General features: G+C 40.6%; 1 protein-coding gene across 1 annotated transcript in view; it reads left to right on the top strand.

Moving 5' to 3' along the window:
• Positions 1–22,094, top strand: part of ctnnd2b (catenin (cadherin-associated protein), delta 2b) — a 135,839-nt gene that overhangs the window by 13,203 nt on the left and 100,542 nt on the right. Inside the window, exon 2 of the mRNA XM_088014978.1 lies at positions 9,078–9,190. Coding sequence (XP_087871104.1) covers positions 9,078–9,190 — 113 coding nt within the window. The remainder of the gene's footprint in view (positions 1–9,077; positions 9,191–22,094) is intronic.

Raw genomic sequence — 22,094 nt, forward strand, 5'->3', positions numbered from 1 at the left:
TAACCTTTAAAAAATAATTATTTAGTTTTCAAGGAATTAATTTGTAATAAAAAAGGTGATTTTGTATAGAAAACTGAGTAGAGTGCATGTCAGCAGTTAAGAGATTTAGTTGTGACACATTTAACGTCTGTAAATTAAACTACAGAGACAAAATAAAAGAAAATAAAAATGTGGATCCTAACACTGCAGTTCTTTGCAAGTAATTATTTTAGTGTTTAAAGTGGTGCAACAATAAAGCAGGCTGAATACAAATGTTCACTTTTAAGATTTTTATTTGAAAAATAAACATTTTTGAAAAGCAGTTATTTCTTTCTAATGTGATACATTGTGTCGTACCAAAAAAATAAGCTTGTGGTCCCTGAAAGTAATGATTATATGGCATAATAATTTTGTAAAGCGCATTAGATTTACACACCTTGGATTCACTCTAAGAAAATGTCAAATGTTTAGTTATTATCCACATTCTGCAGACGGTAAATAAACCTACTCATCGTTGGTCTGCCCACCTGGACATCCATCCCTGCCGTTCGCTCTCCTGGACCAACTGCAGTCGCCGTACTCAATCACAGCTCTGCCCAATCCATTATGCAGCAGCAGCGCTGTTCAGAGAGTCGTTCAGATGCAGATCACAAGCTATGTAAACTGAGCCGAGTCAAATTTGAATAAGAAAATGACCGCCAAGTTGAGCTTTGCATGTGCCGGATGCATACCAGTGCACCAGGTGGGTGGCTTTATTGTCACAGGGAGAAGTAGAGATTAAACCAGTGAGCTAAAGGAAAAGAAAAGGAGTGAAATCAGCTTCATCAATTCGGACCTGATGGGACTCCATGGCGTCTGATTTTGAGCCAGGCTGTATGTGGGTAGGAAAACGGACTTTTATGCTGGTTTTTATGATAAATCTGCTGATGTTTGACAATACTCAGTTTTAGCTGCACGTTCCCTTTCATCCATTGACCAAAAACTAATTTTACTAACAAAAGTACTTTTTTTTTTAGTATGCTGGAAACACAAATATCAATGGCAGAAGCAGAAAATTTGATTGCTCATTTTGTGACTTCATAAAACTTGCAGAGGCAGCCCAGATCAAGGATTCAGTTTAATTGTGGTGTGAAAGTCTGCTAAGCTTTCCATCTATTTCTGATTTAAAATGTCATATTGGCTATTACTATTATTATTAGTCTTCCTGCATGTAGTTTTCATGTTCTCTGGGGATCTCTGGGTACTCCTGCTTCTCCCACAGTCGAAGAACACGGCTGGTCTTTTTGCTTAGATGTGTGAGTATGTAGTCGTTTGTCCTGTTTGTCCTCTCCGTTGCCCTGTGATTGGCCCGGTCCAGGGTGTTTCCCACCTCCTGCCCGTCGAAGCGCTTCATATTTTCTTTGCCATGACGTTCTTTAAAATAAGTTCATTTCTTTATTGCTTTGGTTATCTTCTGCGGTGTGTGTTGTTTACCTCGCTGAGCTTTTGTTTACTCGTGTTGCCTGTGAACTGTCATTACTGCTTGTGTTTCATGTAGGCACATTTTAATAAAGTTAGCTCAAAAAGTAAGTTGTTTATTTTTTTTCTGTGTTGCAACAATGCTTCTTTGCAATACATTTTAAACGGGTGTAAAGCTGTCTCAGTTGCCTTTAAAAGTCTTATTAAAGAAAAAATAAAGGATCAGATTCAGATTTTCTTACTACGTCTGAACGTTCAATAAGCTAAGATTCATCCATGAGTTAAAGACGGTTGTGTTGGTCTGTGCTTCGTTTTGTGACTCAAATCTCAAATGTCTCGGTCCAAAGTTCTTTGGACTTTCCCACTGAAATATCACATTAGTCGCATTAGTTATTTTTATCTTGACTCAAATCCTAAGTTCTTCAAAGAGACTCCAGCTCTCTTTGACAGTGTAGCCTGGTTTAATGTGCACCAGTGCAGAAAGATTTTCTAATCTCTGTAAAAATGTTTCTCTGGATTCAGACCAACTGTCTCTGACATGAAAGAAAAAAGTTTCCCTAAACATGCTGTGTTTTCTTAATGGAATCATAGGAGCTTCAGGTTTGTTTTTTTAGTATAATTAATTACCAAATGGTCTGTTATTTTAGATATTCTGCTCACTACAAATACACTGATTACTTTTGCTGTGTTTTTCTACGTAGCTGCTTGCCGTACAAATCTAAAACTTTCACACGTTAATTCTTTCATCAGATTGCGCTACTTTCATTAAAACATTCTCACTCTTTCAGCTCCCTTGTAGCAAACTCGCTGCCAGCAGTCATGTGCCTTTTAATAAGGAATAACTGGAGTCTAGTCACTCTAGCATGTAATCCTGAACAACAGAGTGCCTAACCAGCAGTTGTGGGTCTGAAAGCTCGGCTCCTCAGGAAGAACTCGTGATCTGCTTCACAGGAACCTTTGGTTTGATCAGACACCGACATTTGACTGCTCGGACCGAAGAAACCTGAGGAGTGTTTTTGCCGTTAGCAATTAGCTGTCGGCCATCAGCTGCAGTGACCTGTCCGTCTGACGTCCGAATTTTGAGTTGAGTTTGTTCTAATTGGAAGGGTTTCACAAAACCAGTGGGATTTTCGATCTGCTCTGGTGCAATTTCTGTCAGCAACACACGGTTTTCTCTCCATGCTGTGGTTGTGAACAGAGGTGAAACATGTAAACAGAGATTATGCATCAGGCATAAACTGTTAAGTCATACAACTCTCGCAACCTTTTTCTCGGCAGCCATGTTTAAAACAAATTTGGCCTACACTTCTGAATTTTTGTGTTGGATTATTGACTACTTTTAATGGGAAAGTCTTGCTTTTTAGCACAAATAGGCTGGCCAACCATTGTTGTTATGGGTTTAATAACCAAACAAACAGTTTGCTGTTTCTGCTTAGCTGAATAAGAGTAAAACTATATGTATGTAGGAAAATAGGATACAATATAATTTCATTCCAGAATAATGTTGCCCTTTTTTGCCTTAAAAGTCAAAATTCAGATGATGTGTATTTTATCCAAAATAAATGTTAACCAATTGCCCATTGATAGATATGCCATTGGCCTAATGAGATAGCAAGGGTTAGCAATGGAAATAAACAGTTTATTTCTACTAATTTCACAATTAGGGAAATTAGTAGAAATTACAGAATTCTACAATTCTGTAGAATTGTTCTACAATTCTACAGAATTGTAGAACAATTCTACATCCAGCCACCATTTGTATTTATAAACAAACAACCTGCAAGTAAAGCGGCTGGAAACTCTTCAGATTTGAACCTGGGGAAGTGTACATCAGTATTGCGCTCCAGAGGTCCAGCATATGCTACTGTTATTTAAGCGTTGTGCAGCAGTTTGGCGTCGACATTCAGAAGATCCCCAGCGTTGCTGACAGTTCTGCCAGTTGCTCCGTCGTCTCACAACGCACTTTGAAAGCTGTTTTCTGAACCTGAGCGTCATTTTTCAACATTCCATCTGAATTGTATCTCTGTTTGCACACGTGCTTTTTCACGTAACTTCCTGCAACTAATCTACGTTTTAATTCTTCTTCTTTTTTTTTTTTTTTTGCCCCACATCCCACCTCAACTCGTAGAATTTCACGCGTTTGCAGAACGCTGTGCAAACGCGTGACCGTTTTGAGTATTACGCCTGCGTGCCTGCGTGCGTGCGTGCGTGCGTGTGTCAGCATGTTTCTGTGTCGGCATGAGTCCGAGTGTGGGCCTCCCATGCATATTCAGACCCTCTTAGCTGCCCCCTCCTCTCCTAAAAAAAAATCCCTTCTTGTTTTCCAGGGATGTTGGATGCAGAGAAGGTGGAGGAAGGAAGAAGGGTGGTTGGTGGTGTGTGTGTGCGTGTGTGTGCAGATGGTCTGGTCAGAGAGGAAAAGAGGGGAGAAGGAGCTAGTGTGAGAGGCAGGGGAGTGATTGTGGAGCGGCGGGCTCTCTTTTTTTGGCAGGGACCGGCCGGTGGGAGGGCCTATTGTGATGCAACGTTGCATAAATAATGCCACGGGGCTTCTAAATGCTGCGTTGCCATGGGGACCTTTGTGGCTCACTGAACAGTAGGTGTGTATGTGCGCTTTTTTTTTTTTCTTCGTCTTTTTTTTGTATGGGTGTGTGTGTCTGTGTGTGTGTGTCTGTGTGCTTCATGGCCTCTGAGCAAGGAGAGAGAAAGAGACACAGAGCCTGGGAGGTGGTGGGGGCCGAAGAGGGGGTGAGGGGGCCGAGCTGCAGTCAGCTCAAGTGACACTTGTGGTCTCTCGGTCTCTTTCTTTCCGCCTCTGTCGCTCGCTGCGTCCCGACGCGGGATAGATGAGAGTTCGGAGCGGAAAGAAGCGGCGCACAGATGGGAGCTCAGAGAAGCAGCAGCAGGATCCTTTGTGAATTTCTGCCTGTTTTTTCATTATGGTCCATGTGAAGGTAGGCTACGTGTCCTCGCAGCTTGAATTGATCCGCTCTGTAGGTTTTGCTCAGTGTCTGACTTTTTGTTTTTTTGTCTTAATTTTGGAAAAACAAGAGATTGCATATGAGGTCCTGGCTCCTTCTCCCGCAGTAACAGGTGTCTGGCCGTCAGCTCCGAAGCAGAGATCAGAGGCGCATGGAGGGGGGGAAAAAAAGGAGGGAGCGATCCATTGCATTGTGGCTTCTTTAATTTTTTTTTGAAGGATTGTGCTTGAGTTGGTGTCAGTATTTGCTCTCAGCAAAATAATCTGATTTAACAAAGAAACGAGGAAAAGGGGGGGAAAAAAAACTTTCTTATATAGATGTTGCCCTGAAAGTAGACTCCATTTTTTTTTTCTTCTTCTTGGGCTTAACATCAGTCGATTAGGGAGTTTAGATTGATTTGGAAGCGTAAAAAGTCAGATCTCGCAGGGGGAAAGCGTGCTGTTTTTTTTTTTTTTTTTCCTCCTTTCATGCTGTGGTGTTTAAGATGCAAATGAGAGTACCTCTGCTACCAGGGACTGGCTTTTTATTCTCGCAGAGGATTGCGAGGATCTTTGGTGATGTCGACACGCAACTGTGCGCCTCTTACAGGCTTTTCGGTCGCAACAAACACAGTTTTAGACGTTCGACGGCAGAAAAATGTTTCAATGAAAATAAAACGTGTTTTCCGCAGTTGCACGAACACGGCTCGCGTCCTGCTGGTTCCTCCCGGCTCATCAATTGGCAGCTTTTTTTGTGTGTGTCTTTTCTTTTCATCTATTGCAATTCGTCCCAATTTGAATAAAGCTTGAATACTCACCACCTGACAAAGCGGCGGTCGTGTCATTTTATCTGCACTTCAGAGGCCACACGGGCGCATTTATGTGTCAAATTCTATGCGAGAGTTGTGCCTGCTGGCGAGAGCGCAGCCTGCACGTAATCGTGGGGAATACGATGCGTAAAACTCGCAAATTGATTCGTGAAGGTGCGACACGAACGAGTCTTTTAGAATAAAATGGTTTCGCAAAAGGAGGGAACCCTGAAGTTTGCCCGAAGCGTTATTCAGGTTTAGGCTCCGCAGCGAAAAAAACATGGCCTCCTCAAAACAAGTTCAAAAAATATATAAAGCAAGATGCGTTCCCCCGTGTTATGAGTGAACAAAGAAATTGATTAACTTTTAATCAATATTCAAGAATTATTGACTTAAATAAAGGCCATATATCTTGCAGAAAATGTACTCGTAAGTAAGTTGTTTGTGCTAGAAACTAGAAAAAAAATGGCTTTCAGTGTTTTTATAGTGCAGTCCATTAGCAGAAACATTAGATTAGTAATACATTGAGAGATAATGTCCCTTATATCTTGAGTCAATTCAAGTCTTGAATTGACCTAACATGAACGAAGACATCTGAGTGTCTCCGTTCATGTTACTTTTTTGCTACTGGGTTCTTTAATTTGATCGAGTGCTGCAAAAAAAACAAACAAAAAAACTGAAAAGTGCGTCTCGTTTAGCTTCGCTCCTGTCGAGGTTGACGTTTCTTTGCAAACTTGGGTCGAATGGCGGCAGCACGATCATCAGTTTTCAACTTTTGCCTCCGATTCTCAAGCTTTGTTTCACTCCGTCCATCTTCCCGACTCCTCTGCTCCATCGTGCCGCTTCCTCCACGTTTCAACGCGTGACCGTGTTTTCGAGAGGCTCTGGGTGTTAGCTTAGCTTAGCTTAGTGCATTTTGAAAGGTTGACATTTTGGTTTTGTCTGACACATCTGCTGTGTTTCCTAATAGGATGTGTGATGACGTTTTCTTTTCTCTGCGATTGCGTTCTGCTCGCCACTCCTGTTTATGTCCTTTCTAAAACACTCTCCCACTTGAGTTAACGAGAACCTTTCAGATTTATGTTAGAAAACACCGTTTAAGATGTAATTTTTTTTATTTCCCTTCCATTTCACAATCATGTACCACTCTGTGTCCAACGTCAGATGAAATCCAGATGAAATGCGTTCAAGTTTGTAACGCCAAGTAATGCAGAAAAGTTTTAAAGGATTGCCAGAATGGCATATCACACAGAGCTTATCAGGTCTGTTGGATGTTTACCCTTGGGTATCATTTTCACTCCCTTCATATTTGAGCACATAAACACATCCCCCCCCTTCCTGGTCTTACATTTTTGGACTGTTTACTTTGGCAGATTAGGTCAGCCTCATGCCAAACATGAAGGACCCCATTTGGGCTTCATTTTTTTTTTTAATTGTCTGATTTTTGTAAGTTTTTTTTTTTTTTTTCCAAGTTCAAGCTTTACAAGGGATGATATTGGAGGGCAATGGTCTCCAAAAAATGTTGCTGCTGGTGTTTTCTTACTCGCTTTTTGACTTGTCACGAGATAATTCGGCGTCTGCAGTTCGATCTCTTTCAATTCTGTTGTTTTCCCATCAGCTCAGCACACCTGTTCCCACGGCGACTCATCGCTGTCTTCTTTCGGTGATTGCGTTACATTTGTTTGGTAAACCAACCAGAAAAATCCCCCCGAAAAATAAAAAAACAACACAAACCATTCACCAGAAAGCAGCAGTAGGCCAGGGGGAAAAAAAAAACAAGCAAAAAACCAAAAATTAACAAACTCTGCTTATTTTCTGCTCAGTTTAAAACATCCCCAAGACAATTGGATGTTGCTGCTGTTTGCCTTTTTTTCCAGCCTTTATTTATTTAGATATTTGGCCCAAATAGATCAAATCAGTTACGTGAAATCAGCGATAAGGATCTTGCAGCCGCAGGCGCAAACACTCTAATTGGATGCCGGTTTGTTTGTGTGCATCAGGTAATTAGTGGTTATTTGTCACACTTTTAATTAAGTGAGGGGAAAAGGGGAAGGTTGGGGTTGATGCAAAAGCAACCCAATTTTGTAGGAACAATTCTGATGTATTTTTATGTTTACCTTCTAAATTTAACTTAGATTTAACGTGTCCTAATATTGGTATAAAAGCCATAAGTAGAACTCGACTAGAATCATATTTCTATTTTTCTTCGCAGCAGTGCTGAAGGCTTTCCACATATTCAAATTTGGATTTAGTTCTGTACTTTAACTAGACCACTTTTTTCTTTTTTTTTCTCATGGATTAGATTTTTTTTCTCTTTTTTTTCCTAACAATGGATTTTTTTCTTGCCACTTTCTGGTACAGTCCAGATTTGTGGATTTGGTTACGCTCTCCATTCCTTGTCACTTTCTGGAAGAGTTTCGTTGTGTTTCTTCTGCTGTACGTTTTCGTGAAAACAGCAAATGTTTTCTCTGACAACAGCACAGTGTGAGAAAGGGTCCCAGAGTGCAGCGGTTCTAAAACGTACTGCTGTCTGTTTTGTAAACAGAATAAATGGATCTTTTCGGTCAGGGAATCCCTTGCTCGTGCATGGAGCTAGGGACGCAAAAGACAAAGCTTCCTACAATCCACAGAAGAAGAAGCTACCGACAATGCCGGTGTTACGACGATTTGCGTTTCCCCGTCAGATAAGGTTCCCCCGGCGTCTCCTCGCCGCTCCGCTCCGCCCAGGTGGCAAAATACGTGTTTGTTCAGTGCTCTTATCTAGACAACTACGGACACCCTGAAGGCTCAAACAACGTGTTTCCTCGAAGTTGTCCCACTTTTTTCACTTTTTTGCAACTGCACTCTCATCAGACACACACACACACACACACACACACACGCACACACACACACACACACACACACACACACACACACACACACACACACACACACGCATACAGACATAGTGTGTGTTAAACCCAGACACTGGGGCAACAGTGTCTGATGGGGAAACGTGAATCAAAGTAGGCTTTTAGGCAAAACTTTTTTTTTTTTTACACATGCAGCTCTTAGTTTTGAAGAATCTAGCACCAACTAGAGGCGTGGCGAGGGCATTACACCTTTTTGATGCGTACCGTTGCTGTGTAAACAAAGGCTGCAATTAGAATGTCTTCAGCTAAATGTGTTAATAGAAATTGGGGGCTGGAATCCATTTTCGTTGGATCATAGTCATGTAAACAGAGCCTTAGTTTAGAAGCTTTAGGAACCAAATGTTCTCCTTGATTTTGGTGCTACATAAAAACAAACATCCTTCAATCGAATCAAATTCCTGCCCAGTTCCATTTTATTTTGTTTAATTTAAATATACGATTGTTTGCTGTTTTTCTCTGATATACAACAATCCTCTTTATTCAGATCACATCAGCGTTACACACACTCCACCGTCTGCTGCGCTGCACCCACTGATCAAGTCATTACACGTGAAGAAAGGACCGACAGCCTTCTCAATTATTGCAGTAATGTCAGCCAGTCCACAGTACCAAGCAAGAATCCATACAGTGTAATTGTATTGATTTCTTTTTTTTTTCTTTTTTTTTTCACCTGAATCTGTCACTTCAAGTCACACATTTTCCCTCCTGAAGCCCACCTTCTTCTTCTCCTGTTGTCCTGGCTTTGGGTTTTTTTGCGTCTCTTGACGTTTGGCAGTGGCGTACCGGCAGACACGACCAAGTCTTGGCCCGTCTTCCCGTCACAAACTCACTTTCACAACAATTAAAAACGCGCCGCAGACGGCGACGAGGTCCAGGATGGCTGTAGACGTGACAGTAAATAAACGTAGTGACTGATTTTGACACGTTTTCTCTCTCTCTCTCTCTGTCTGTCTCCAGGAGCTGCAGTTCGAACGTCTGACCAGGGAGCTGGAAGCCGAACGACAGATTGTTGCCAGTCAGCTGGAGAGATGCAAGCTCGGCTCTGAGACTGGAAGCATGACTAGCATCAGGTGCGTGTTGTGCTGCTGCTCTGACACCTGCAGCGTCCTCTCCTGTGTGTTTACCTGTGTGTTTGTCGGCTGAGCTCTTGCGGGTGACTGGCTTTTTCGGTCACGCCGGAGCTGCGCTTCCCGATTTGTTTGCTGGGAATTAACATTTTTCTTTTTGTTTTTTTTGGGTTTTTTTGCTTTTGAAGTCGGCCGGCGGCGTGTCACATCCTGTTTGTTCCCTTGCGTTCACACGTGCTTACTTAACTACGTGGTTGTGACACTCCATTTGGTTCACCTGTTTTACGTTTCAACGCATATGTTTTTATTTTTGCTATTCTGTTTGCTGTTCTTGTTCTCTTCACAAAATGAACTTATGAACCTCTCATGTTTTCCATTTTTCAAGCTTGAATAAAAAGCTTGAAAAGGGAAATTATTCCAGTTTTAAAAAATCCAGAGTTCATCTTTTTTTTTTTCTCAATTTCTTAGTAAAAACTAAAAATAAAAAATTAAGTATATCTGTAGGATATGATTTTTCCATATGGGATATCTGATTAAATTTAGAAAATTTCTAAATGTGCTATTGCTAATGTTTGTACTACTCAGCCAAAGCACCATCTTACTAGTCTTTGAAGAAAATCTTGACACAGATTTCTAAGACTTTTTTTAGTATTGTTGTTTAATTTGATACATTTTATGCAGAAGTCTTTGCTTGCAAAACAGCTCACTTTAATCGCCACATTGTGTTTACTTTAGCTGACCTCACGCTAACACAATCTGCTGTTATCATCTCCAATGTCTTGACAGTTGTTGTCAGATAAATGAAATATTCAATTTAAAGCTGAAAACGACAGAGAATAACTGGCCTTTCATTCAGACAAACGAGCTGTGTCACTGGCCGCAACCTCACGGCCAGATTTCATATTTAGGAAGTGACATAATCATGCGATAGTTAGCATGCAGAGAAAATGCAGAAAGGGATGTCACAATTTTGTCACTTTAAAATATTTCCATGACAGATATGTCTCACATTAGAGTACAAGATTATAACTTGAGTTCTTAATTGTACGAAATCCAAGGTGCACGAACTTTAAAAAAAAAATCCTGTCAAGTCTCTAATTGTTGATTTGATCGGCAGTAGTTTAAAAGGACTCAAACATCTGAGAAAAAAAAAACTTTTAAGACAACAAAGCTCCTTTTTTCTGTGGTGTTTTATCAACCATTAAACACAGAAATCGGGGCTGAGAAAAATAAAACAGCTTAAAATAATGAAAAATGCTATGCAGCTGTCATAATTGGCAATTTTGTTGTTGTTTTTTTTGTTTAGAGCCTTGTTCCTTGTGATTAAGGGAAGAAAATTGTGTAGTAGGAATAAGAGGCTGTCAAACTTTTTCGCTGCTGGATGATTCTGGACCCTTATCCTTCCTCTGAGCTGAACCCAGACTGCATCATCCCCCCCAGCAACGCCCGACACACTGGTGCTAACACACTTAGCCTGCCACTCAGGACAGTGTGAAGTGATTAAAGCTCCCGGTCTCCGTTCCCATCTAACCCCTGCCGCCGTACTCCGACTCACAAATAGATGCGCGCAGCCCCATCATCTTTTGTCTTCTTTCATTCTGTTAAGTGAGCGGGGATCCTGTCTGTCTCCAGCTAATTACGCGGCCGCTTCTATAGGAATTGTAATTTCCATGTTGAGCAAACCAACAAAGAGCAGAAAGATGGTCTAAAATCCGACTCATTCAGCAATCTAATTAGCCGCTGCGTGTATTTAGCTCGTCGGTGTTTTGACAGGGGTTGCATTCAGAGCTTTAATTTAAAACAGCAGCAACATGGGATGAGAGAGAGAGTCCAGAAAGAAACATTTTCTTCTTCTTCTTCTTCCTCGTCGCCCAGATGGAGTTAAAGCTTCTGTCTTGTTAACTCGATTAGAAACGGGGTATTGTTTAGTGAGCGTCAGACCGTCCTGCGTCTTCGTTTCTTTCTTTCTTTTTTGAAGAATGAATGAATTGAAAAACAGCAGCTCTTAAACTTAAGTCATACCTTTTTAATTTTTTCACATTTTGATCACAAAATTGACCATACTTCTTTTGGATTTTAACCACAAAATAACAGAGAAGGGATAAAATTTCTGCCGCTGGCAGCCCGCCATGTAGGCGACACGGTTAGCGTGTGGAACATGGTGCGGTTAGGTGAGACCAAAACTCAACTTTTTGGTTCACATGCAATGTGAGCCAATATGGAATACATTATGGAAAGCTAGGGCTGCTCATAACATGAGTACACTAAACACAGTGGTAGCAGCATCATGCTAGATTTCTTAAATTGACAGAGAAACTGGAAATAGTTGATGGGAGGTTGGATTGTGCTAAAGAGATGCAGAGCAGCCTTGAAAGAAAATATACTAGAAGCACTGGAAGAATTGAAAATGGGGTTAGACCTTTGTTCAGAAATTGTCCCTAAACAGCCAAATCTAAAGTGAAGCATAGACCAGGGGTCTGCAACCTGTGGCCCCGGAGCTGAAAGCGGCTCTAGACCTTCCACTATGTCTCTTTATGTTTATGTTTTTAAATACAGCTGTAATATCAAGTTTTTAACCATTTTTTCACTTTTTCTCTTGCAGCATTAGCACTGAATTTTAACAATGAATGACCAACCACATGTTTTTAGATCTGTTTTCTTTGCCATCGGGCTGGAATTTATGTGGTTTATCAAAAGAAATCCATCCATCATTTATGGTCATCTGTATTTTAAATGATCCAGATAGGAATAAAACACTAGTTCTTTAACCCTTCTTGGCACCATGTCACAGTCAGACAGTAGAGAAGCAGACGGATTGTCCGTTAGACTGTCAATTCCCAAAACGACACACACTTTAAAAAACAAAACTCTTAAAAGCGCACTTGGGGTCAGTGCGAACCCGCCAGACTGCTCACAACAGAATAAAAGTCTTGTGGGGTCTAAATAACCCCAACTCTTAAGAATGTGGGATGTTGTCTGTTTTCCGAAATTCAGGTGACATTTGACTAATTTGGATGTCTTTTCATCAAATTGGCTCTTTGGGTTGTTAAGGTTGCAGACCTCTGGTCCAGACAGTGTGATTGAACAGCTCAGTCAAAGTGCAGAGCTGCAGAATATTAGGCAAACACTGCAAAATCTTGTAGACACAGCCCAGAACCCTTGCTGCTGGTATTGGATCAAAACAATGTTTGAGTTGAGTCTGCTTCAGTCAATATTTTGTGTCTACAAAATATTGACTGAAGCAGACTCAACTCAAACAGGTGCCACACTTTACAGATTTTTTTGTTGTTTTTTTGTTTTAATCATCACCATATTTTTGGGTCTGGTCCCCCTGAAAGGCTCTGATCTTTTCCTATGTTTTTTTTTGTCAGGTTGCGTCCATCTTTGCAACTAGTACAAATGAGATCGTATCATTTCCACTCAAAAGGTCATCTTCTCAACGTCTCAGTCTCTAAATTGCCAAACATGACCAAATGAATCCACTCTCTTTCCCCCAAAACTAATTAAGCACTGCGCCGCACGGTGAACCGGAGAGACGATTCCGTCTAAATCCAGTTAATCTGTAATGACATCAGCGTTTGTGGAACTCCTCTGGCTAGCGAGGCGCGTTGGTGTTTGTTTGATAAATTTGTCACTCTTATTGCCTTTCTTTTTTTTTTTTCCCTTCTCTGGAGCGTCAGCTCCCGTTTCCAAACGCAGACAAAGCACAAGTGCGTGGACCGAGGCGCTGTAAATATGATATGACCGACACTATGAGAAAATACAATAGACCGTGTGGCATTTCCAAGCGCTTCGGCTATTTTCCGTGATAAAAAAAAAAAAAGTAATAAAAACGACGGAGGATGGGCTGCTTCCAATGCGATCAGTGTTGCCATTGCTTTTTATTTAAATGTTCCTCCAGTGATTTGTTTCTGAATAGACTCGCTTCGTCTGCTCTCGTTCGGCTGGCCGTGTTGGGGGGGGGGGGGGGCAGAATAAGCTGACAGAAAACATTGTTTTTCAGAGCAGTGTGTTATAGCACGCCACCTCTCACTTACACACACCCATAATGCCCCACTGTAATGCCGCTGACTGAGAGGCATATTCCACCTCGGTGCCTTGCTAACATTGTAGCTCCTCCTCAAAACAATGTAAGGCTGGCACACCTGCCATTTAAAACTCCACATTAAACTTGTTCAGTAGAGTTATTGTGACCAGTTTGTCACATTAGCAACAACAATCTCTCATTCAAGTCACAGTGTTTGTATCTATTTAAGAAAACCAAAAAGCCATATGAAGAAAAAAACTGTTTTTTTCCCCCCTAAATCATTAGCAATGTTCAAAGTGTTGCAGTCGGAAGTGGCTTGGATTTTACCTGAAGCTTTGCACATTCAGACAGATAATGGCACCAATTCTTTTAGAAACGTCTCAATCAGATTGGATGGCAAGCGTCTGGGAACATCAACTCTCAAGTATTGACATGGATTCTCATTTGGAAATCCAAATGAGTCTAAACTTATTCTAGAAGTTGATTTTGACCTGAATCCTTTCATTCTGGCTATCGCTGTTTGTTTTTGGCTGTTTTCCTGCTAAAAGGTGAAACTCCATCCCAGTTTCAAGCCTTGTCAACGGGGTTTTCCTCCAGTTTTTCCCAAAGCCATGTTTAGCTCCCTCCATCTTCCCAGCAACTCTGATCAGCTTCTCTGTCCTTTTAAACACCATGATGCATTGTAAGTTTTTCCCCATGAATCTACGTCTCAAAGTTACATTTTTATCTCATCTGACCCGATCACCTTCCTCCAGATGCTTGCTGTGTCACCTTTGTGCCACTTCACAGACTGTAAATGGGAATTTCTTTAACCTTTTCTCTCTCCAATATCTAATATCCTCTTATAACTTTTCCATAAAGACCAGATTTTGAAGTCCTCAGCTGATGGTTATCTGGTTGCTTCTATGAATGATGCTAACTCTATCTAGCCTTTTCAGCATGGATGGATTACCAAGTCTTGGGAGGTTTGCAGTGGTGCCTATGCTCTTAAAACTTTTGAGTTGATGAGTTGAACATTGCTCTGTTAGATACTCAAAGTTTGGAATATGGCTATATAATCGACCTCTGCTTTAAAACTTCTGCAGAACCATCTGCTGCGTTTGTCGGTCTTAATGCTGCAGTTTGACTCTCTGAAGGCAGCCAGTTGCATGAATTTTTTTAAAAAGATTTTTTCTTAAATTTTTTTCACCACTTTCTGCTGGTCTAACATATGAAACCCCACAACAATGCACCAAAGTTTGTGGTTGTTGTTTGACAAAATGGGAAAAGTTTGCACTGTAAAAATGATCTGTTGGAATAAGCCGCAGCCTTGACACAGATTCATTCAATGACCCAAGCATCACTTTAATGCCACAGTGTCGGTCGGTCGGTCGGTCAGTCAGTGAGTGGGACAGACTTTCACATTACATGACTGGCCCTGCTGTCAACATCCAGACAGTTTTCTTATGTTTTATTGCTTGGTTCTGACAATTGGCATGTTTCACGTCATTTTCCGTTGAAGTCTTTTCAAGCTACATGCAGTCCTTCAGATCCAGACGCAGGTGTGTGGATTTCTTCAACACTCATGGTTTTAGCTTTAGCTTTGAAGTTACGACCTCTATTTACCTACTTATGTAAAAGTAGGAGGAAATAAAAACGAACACTTCCTAAAATTCAGTGCAACATTTAATAAAAATCCAGCGAAATGCATAACTGCAATTGAAACACATTAAAAGAGGAAATCTTTTGCTTAAATGTTTTGTTTTAAATAAATAACAATCTGATTGGTGGATTGGCTCCAGTTCAACGAGTATTGCGACGCCTCATCATCGCCATTTGAACCGTTTGTCTGCTAATCGGATTCACGCGGTTGTGCTTGCCTGTCTGGCTGCTGGCTGGGTGGAAAGCGTGCGCGTTTATGCGAGTGTATGAACTGGCCACGAGCACGGCGCCCGGCGAGTCCCACCACGAGTCGTCTGGCGGTAGAATGTGACCCGTCTAGCCGTCCCAGCGAGGGCCTATTACCCAGAAGCTGTCAGGCCCGTCGGCTGCCAGCTCCGACTCACAGATCTGGAAATCTCTCTGCAGCTTTGCTAAGCGCTCCAGCACTTGCTTGTGTCAGAGAGAAAGGCTCTAATAGGACCTTAAGGTTCGACTCTCGTGTGTTAAACTGTTCCATTTAGTTCCCAAACAAATCACCAATGTTGACATAAACGTTTAAAAATATTACGAATGAGGACGTGGAAGAGTTAAAATCTTAATAATCTTTAGGAAACGTTCCTCTTCTTGCTTCATCTGGTAGTAGATAATTGTGATTAAAATCTATCTCCTTACATGTTTTTGTACATTTTAATATTTTTGTTTAAAAATCTATTAAAGAAGAGGTATTATGTATTTTCCAGGCATCTTAGTGGCATTTTATAGTACAATTGAGTTACTATGTCACCTTCAGCAGTTATTAAAAATGACTCAAAAGAAATTTCACTTTAAACTTCACGCCTTCAAATTGGTTAAGCCCAAAATGAGTCATTATTCCAAAATGAGTCATAGCCTAAGTTTGAAGTCATATTTCAATCTTTTTAACCTTTTTTTTCTGACTGGGAGCAATATTAATATTTCGCAGCAGCCCAGCCAGAGTCTTGACTTTAATCTGATAGGAGATCTGGGTGATGTTAACTACCATCTTTATTTTACGGCTTCTATTTATTTTGGCCTTGAATCCCTGTCAACTTCCAGGAGAAATGGTTGACATTCTGCCATTTGTATTTCTTTAAGAAGAAAAAAAAAATCGAAAATCAAATTATGGATTAAACAACCTGACATTTTTAAGCCACATGGTCCAGCCCTAATTACCAAAGGAAGGAATAAAACAGACAAAATGTCGCCTCTTGAGGGGCAATTTCTCCTACAGGCCATCTCGTTTGACACTCGTCACACAACTCTGTGCTTTTTATCATGTAAAACATGACGAGGTAAAACTTTTGCTTATGTACCCGTGAAACTAAAATGTCTGTGCGAAACAACGAGATGCAGATTTTCACATTTGAGACGGTCGCTGATGCAAAAGAGAAGGAAGACAATGGGAAGTCAGGATGAGAGCAGAGAAAAAGATTGAAACAGGGGAATGAGACAAGCCGGGGCTGTTGGTTGGCTTCCAGTCTCCTGTTATAAGTCCCCCTTAACCTGCTGCTATGCTAACACTCACAAGCATGCGCTAATTTAGCACGAGTCACTGGAAGTCTAGCCGCTCTTAATAAGACTAATATCCTCCACAGTCACAGACAGACCCCATCTGACACACTCAGCTGTGTGTGTATGCGTGTGTTTGTTTGTAATACCTTGTGGGGACCATTTTCCTGACACATACGACGTTGTGGGGACCCCTGCTCCTTGTGGGGACCTAAGCCTGGCCCCCACAAGGAGAAACGCTGTTTTTGGGTCAGGGGTCAGATTTAGGACTAAGGTGTGAATTGAGTTTTGAGTAGGGTTAGGATAAGGTTTAGGCTGTAGAAATGAATGGAAGTCAATGGAAAGTCCCCACAAAGATAGCCATGCAAACGTGTGTGTGTGTGAGCGTGCGGGTGTGCATCTGTGTGTTACTTGTGCTAACCGGCTGCTGGTGTTCACAGTCATTTGTGACTGTATTATTGATCTGTCAGCAGAACAGAGACAGTACTGTCACAGCTAAGCTGTAAAGAAACCCTCTTAGTTTCTACACACACATGAACACACACACTGATGAAGATTGCAATTAGTACAATCTTCATCATGCACATTAACTCTTCCAAACATAGTTATGTATTACGGTGACTTGAAAGAGGCCTCGTCTGCAACACGCCAGCTTAAATACAAGATTTAGGTTTGTTTGTTTGGAATATGCATTATTTATTTATTTGTTTATATTGAGATGTTTTTTGTTGGTTTTTTTTTTTTTTTTTACCTTATTCCCTGATATTTTTTTCCATGCCATCGTTTAGAAATTCTCTTTTTTAGCCACTGCACCTGTTTCCAGCTTTTCTGGAATAATTTAAGCAAGTAGTGTTTGTACAGCTTTCTTGATGTTTTCCGTTAGATTTATCAGAACTTGTGAACAACCTTTTCTGTGGTATTTACAGCCCCACTACCTTCCAGCCCAATCTGTGCTATCTTTAGCGCTGGCAGTCTTACCATTTTAACAAAGTTGCTTTGCCGGAAACTATACTGACTCAGAGACGGAGCGTGAAAGCGCACGAACGGCAGCCGGCGTACAGCGGGCCACGTCCGAGGCCAGCAAAATTTATCTGACATCTATCCAGCCAGAGAGAAGACAGTCAGAGCTTCAACTTGTCCGTCTGACGAGAAACACAAAGAAATAGTCTGGGAAAGACCCAAACATAAACAAGCTGCAACAGAAACAGGCAACGGATGGAAAGTCAAATGTTTAATTACTGGAATAGGACCAGATTTTTAAATATATATATATATATATATATACACACACTGTATGATAAAAACTCTCCAAATAGTTTATTAAGAAAACACAAGCCAGGACAATATGATTTGCAAGGAATTGAGAAGATACTGTGTACGACGTCTGGAAAAGTATGAGATTTGATTTTAGTGTTTTGTGTGTTTGGAGAAGTGTAGAAAAAGGCAAAATGAGGAAGGAAAATCTAATAATTTATTATGTTTTCCCATTCATCCATTCATCTGATTAAGAAATGGCCAAAAGCAAAGAGTCTCTAATACAACTCTAAAATTGACATGAGAAATGTTTGATTTTTGTGTGTGTGTGATTAATACACATAAACTAAAGAGCTTCATGACTACTCATCATTAGAAAGTAATCGAAACATAATAAATAATCATAAATTAGCATATTTTGAAACGGGCAAAAACACATTACTACCCTTTACTTTTTATTGGAAACAAGGGAATTGGTACAATTTGTGATATAATTCCATCCAAAGGTTTGTCAAGGTTGGACCTACTTGATCAGAAAAACGTCGCTTCATCACACCAGCGACCAACAACGAGCATTTAGCGCTTATTAGCATCTGTGTAACTACCCAAATACATTACTGGTATGTAAAAAGTTGAATGTGTGACACAATATAAGAAACATATTACCTTTCCAAAAAAAAAGGGTCCAAAGTGGTTGTGATCTTGCCATTTTAAGTTGTGCCACAGTGAAAAATGGCATGAAACAGTTCAGCACAAAAACTGTCTCTGAATCCACTGTGGGTTAAGTTCATAACATAACATGTAAAACCTTTTCAGTGCTCAGTGCATTTTATTCGTATAAGACTCATAAATCAGAAGTCCTGCTACGAGAAAAAAAAAAAAAGGTCAGATGTTGCTTTTCCGATGGAGCGATGTGTTATGATAGATTCTCTGGGAGAGGAGGTTCTTCACCGCCGCAGCATCGTCTTCACTCATGGCGTTCTTCTTCTCTTTTGTTTTGGAAGAGCAGCAGATGAGAGCATGTCAGAATGCGTTCTGTGAACAAAGCTGACACGCTCATCCCATTATAAGACAAATCTTCAGTTCGCGCAGAGAGAAAGGCTCTGCTGTCTCTTTAATAAGTGGCTTCTGAACAGCTATCCCAAAGGGGAGATTTTTTTTGTCTATTGACAGTTGTACTTATTTATAGCTTAAGTCAGGCTCTGTATTTCGAACACAGATAACTGGAAGATCTCCTTCACATCCCACAAGGGTATTAAAAAAAATGTCTTGATAGTTGGTCTAGAAATGTTTAATTTCTTCTGGTAGATTCTTTTTCAGATGTTCTCTTAGCAGTGTGACTCAGCTATTTTCCAGTGAAACGTCAGTGACATTTTCTTCACTGATACATCCAGCGTCTTTTTCACATTTTGTTAGTTCTGCAGCCATCAATTTATATCTGTTTTACTGGGATTTTATGTGATGTGCCAGCAGACAGTTGCACGTAATGTTGAAGTAAAAGGAAAAAGATACTTTTTTTTAATAGTAAATATCTTAAAAAGTGGCATTTACATTCATCCATTGCGTTACGACTTTTTAGGCTCTTGTTGCAGTTTCAGCTGCAAGTGTTTTGTTGTGTGTCTACAAACTTTGCACATCTACAGACTGAAAAATAGTGTTCATTTTTCTTCTCATACTGGATGAAGTGGCTGGGAACATGATTTATTTTATTTTATTTTTTACAGTTTTGTCATTTCTCACTTGGACTTAAGTTTGCACTTTGACTAGACCCTTCTGACACATGGAAATGGTTTGAACTGAACCATTATAATGTGTCACTTTGCTGCTGAAATACTTTACATATCTTAGGGGTACTAGAGTGCAGTGTGCAAAGTAAAAACACACACTATGCTTTTCAAGTTTTTCTGTGTACAAAAAAAACAACTTGTCATTTCACTTCCTCCTCTCAATCATGCACTACTTCTTGTTGGTCTATATTATAAAATCCGATGTGCTATATACGTCCAGTTCAGTCATTATTTATTTGATTAGTAATTTAATATATTTGTGTGTTTATATTTTTGGAAACTACTTTTCTCACAGTGAGTTTTGCTTGAACTCGACTGCATGAAGGAATCCTTGCACCATCATTTCTGGGCGGATCACTGAGCGGTTCTGGAAATGCTGCCTGATCTCACACTGAGAACCAACATGGCTCTCTCCTCGCCCCTCATTTAAGTCCTGGCCCCAAGTCAAAATGGCTGCCTCCCACACTGGCAGACTAGGTAGTCAGTTTGACCAATTTAGTGGGTCGTGGGAGACTTCTGCTTTTGTCTCTCTCTCTCTGTCTCTCTCTCTCTCTTTCTCTCTATCTCTCTCTTTCTCTCTCTGTCTCTCTCCTCCTCTTTTTCTCCCCCCAGCCATTTGTTTGGGGCATGTGGACGGCCTAGCAGAAATGGCGAGCTGCGCCTCATCCTGCTGCGCTTTAATCACTTGCTTCAAAGGGTCTCGTGTTTCTCTCCCTCCTCCTCGGGTGTGTGTGGGTGTGGGGGGGAGGCGGAGGGAAAAATGAAGCTCCACTCCTCCTCCTCACCTCAGTGGCCATGCATCAGAAGCAGGCGAGATGGATATCTCCCGTCACCTTCACTGTCCTGCCTCCGTCCTAATCTGCCGCTGCAGTGCCGGAATGCAGCATTATTTTATTACCTTGCGCCTAAATAGGGGCGTAATCTGTTTCTTTTCCGCTTCTCCTGTGTCTCGGTAGAAATGCGTCTGCGTGCGCTGCGGAAACACAAAATCTCACCGAGTATTTTAGGTTTAGTTTATAGTGCGAAATATTTGAAATGAAACAAAAACCAAATTTTTCAGCAAGATATAAGAGATTGTTTTAAGTCAATAATTCCTTGATATTGATGAAAAAGTACTGGTTCAATTGGCAAATTATTTCACTTATAACAACACATTTTTCCCATACTAAAAATGAAATAATCTGCCAAAAGAACAAGTACTTTTTAATCAATACTAGGGAATTATTGACTTAAAACAGTCTCCGATATCTTGCTGAAAGGTAAGTTAGTTTTGTCTTATTTTAACTGTACTAAAATATTTGCACTATTGGATCAAAATTACTAGGAAGGATTTTGTTTGGCTCCATGTGGAAACCAGAGTCATTATAACAGCTAACGGGTTACCTGAAGTTATATTTTCCTCCAACCTTGTTGTATTTGAAGCAGGGGGCAATGAGAAATGACACTCGTTGTAAAACAGGTTCTGACCTTTTTAAGCAAACCACAAAGGAAGTGATATATCAACAGCTAAAACTATCTTTAGCATCTCATGCTAGCACTTACCTCTGCCAGTGCAGGCCCTCGCCTCAAATTCATCATGTTCCACGACAGACAGAAACAGAAGGAGAAAATGTAGCTATGTTAAAAGTATTACACTCGTTGAACTTTACTAGTAGTGCAGTGAAGTGTCGGTCTGTGGCTGCTTTGCTACGACACGCTAGGCGGCTAAAGTTTGTGCCTGTTGTGGTGTGTAATAGCCAGTCAGTCCCACAGGTGTTCTTGGATTTCAGAAGATACAAACAGTCCAATTCACCAGCTGATTATGTAGTTCACCTAGAGTTTTATCACCCTTTGACATGCATCTCCTCCCTCTGCAGTACTTTTAGGTTCATGTGTTTGGCTCATCCTGGAACTCTGCTGATCCATGTTACAGGTGCAGCCACCTAATTTTAATAGTAGTGTGATCAAAGCAGTCTGTCTTGATTAGTGCAAATTGGCACAAAGTTGCAAACAAGTAGCCTCCTAATAATCAGGAGCTCGTAATTCGTCAAGGACGAACTGCTTAATTTGCATGGGGGCAGCAAAATCCATGTCTGTATTCACATTAAAAAGTAACCAAAAAACCAAAACAAAACAAAAAAAAAAACGGTGCAGTTATTGAACTTTAAAGATAAATTTTTATTTATTTTTTCTGGTGTTTCCTTGCATTCTTGTTTTGATTGTCACATTTAAACTAATTCCAAATGTCATAGCTATTTGTGTGACTGTAAATATGGGCAATATTTCATTTATTTTAAAGGAATTACTAGGGAATCTCGTTATTTGTGGCACCAATAATGAACTTTCTTGTTGGGTTATTTTGTATCCCTGAAAAGAAGCAGTACAATTAAAGGTTGGATTTTTTTTTTTTTTTTTTTTTTTTTTTTTTTAGATTTAACTTCTTTCCTTAAGTACAGAAGCTGTTTATATAAATCAGAAGCCATATTCAATAACCCTTGGTTTTTATTCCAGTCTCAGTTCATCTTTAGCTCTTAAATCCAGTGCATAACTCAAGGCCGCCCTAGAAGGTCAGACTCCAGCCCACCTTGAGTTGAAGAATTTCATCCTGTCCGATTATGTCATTCCGCCATGCATTACGCACCGCCCGGCTACTCTGACTCATTCTCCTCAGCCGTCTCTGGAGGCTTTCAAC

Source organism: Poecilia mexicana, unplaced genomic scaffold (assembly GCF_051168715.1).
Source record: "Poecilia mexicana isolate PSO_F unplaced genomic scaffold, ASM5116871v1 scaffold_17, whole genome shotgun sequence".
Taxonomy (NCBI): domain Eukaryota; kingdom Metazoa; phylum Chordata; class Actinopteri; order Cyprinodontiformes; family Poeciliidae; genus Poecilia; species Poecilia mexicana.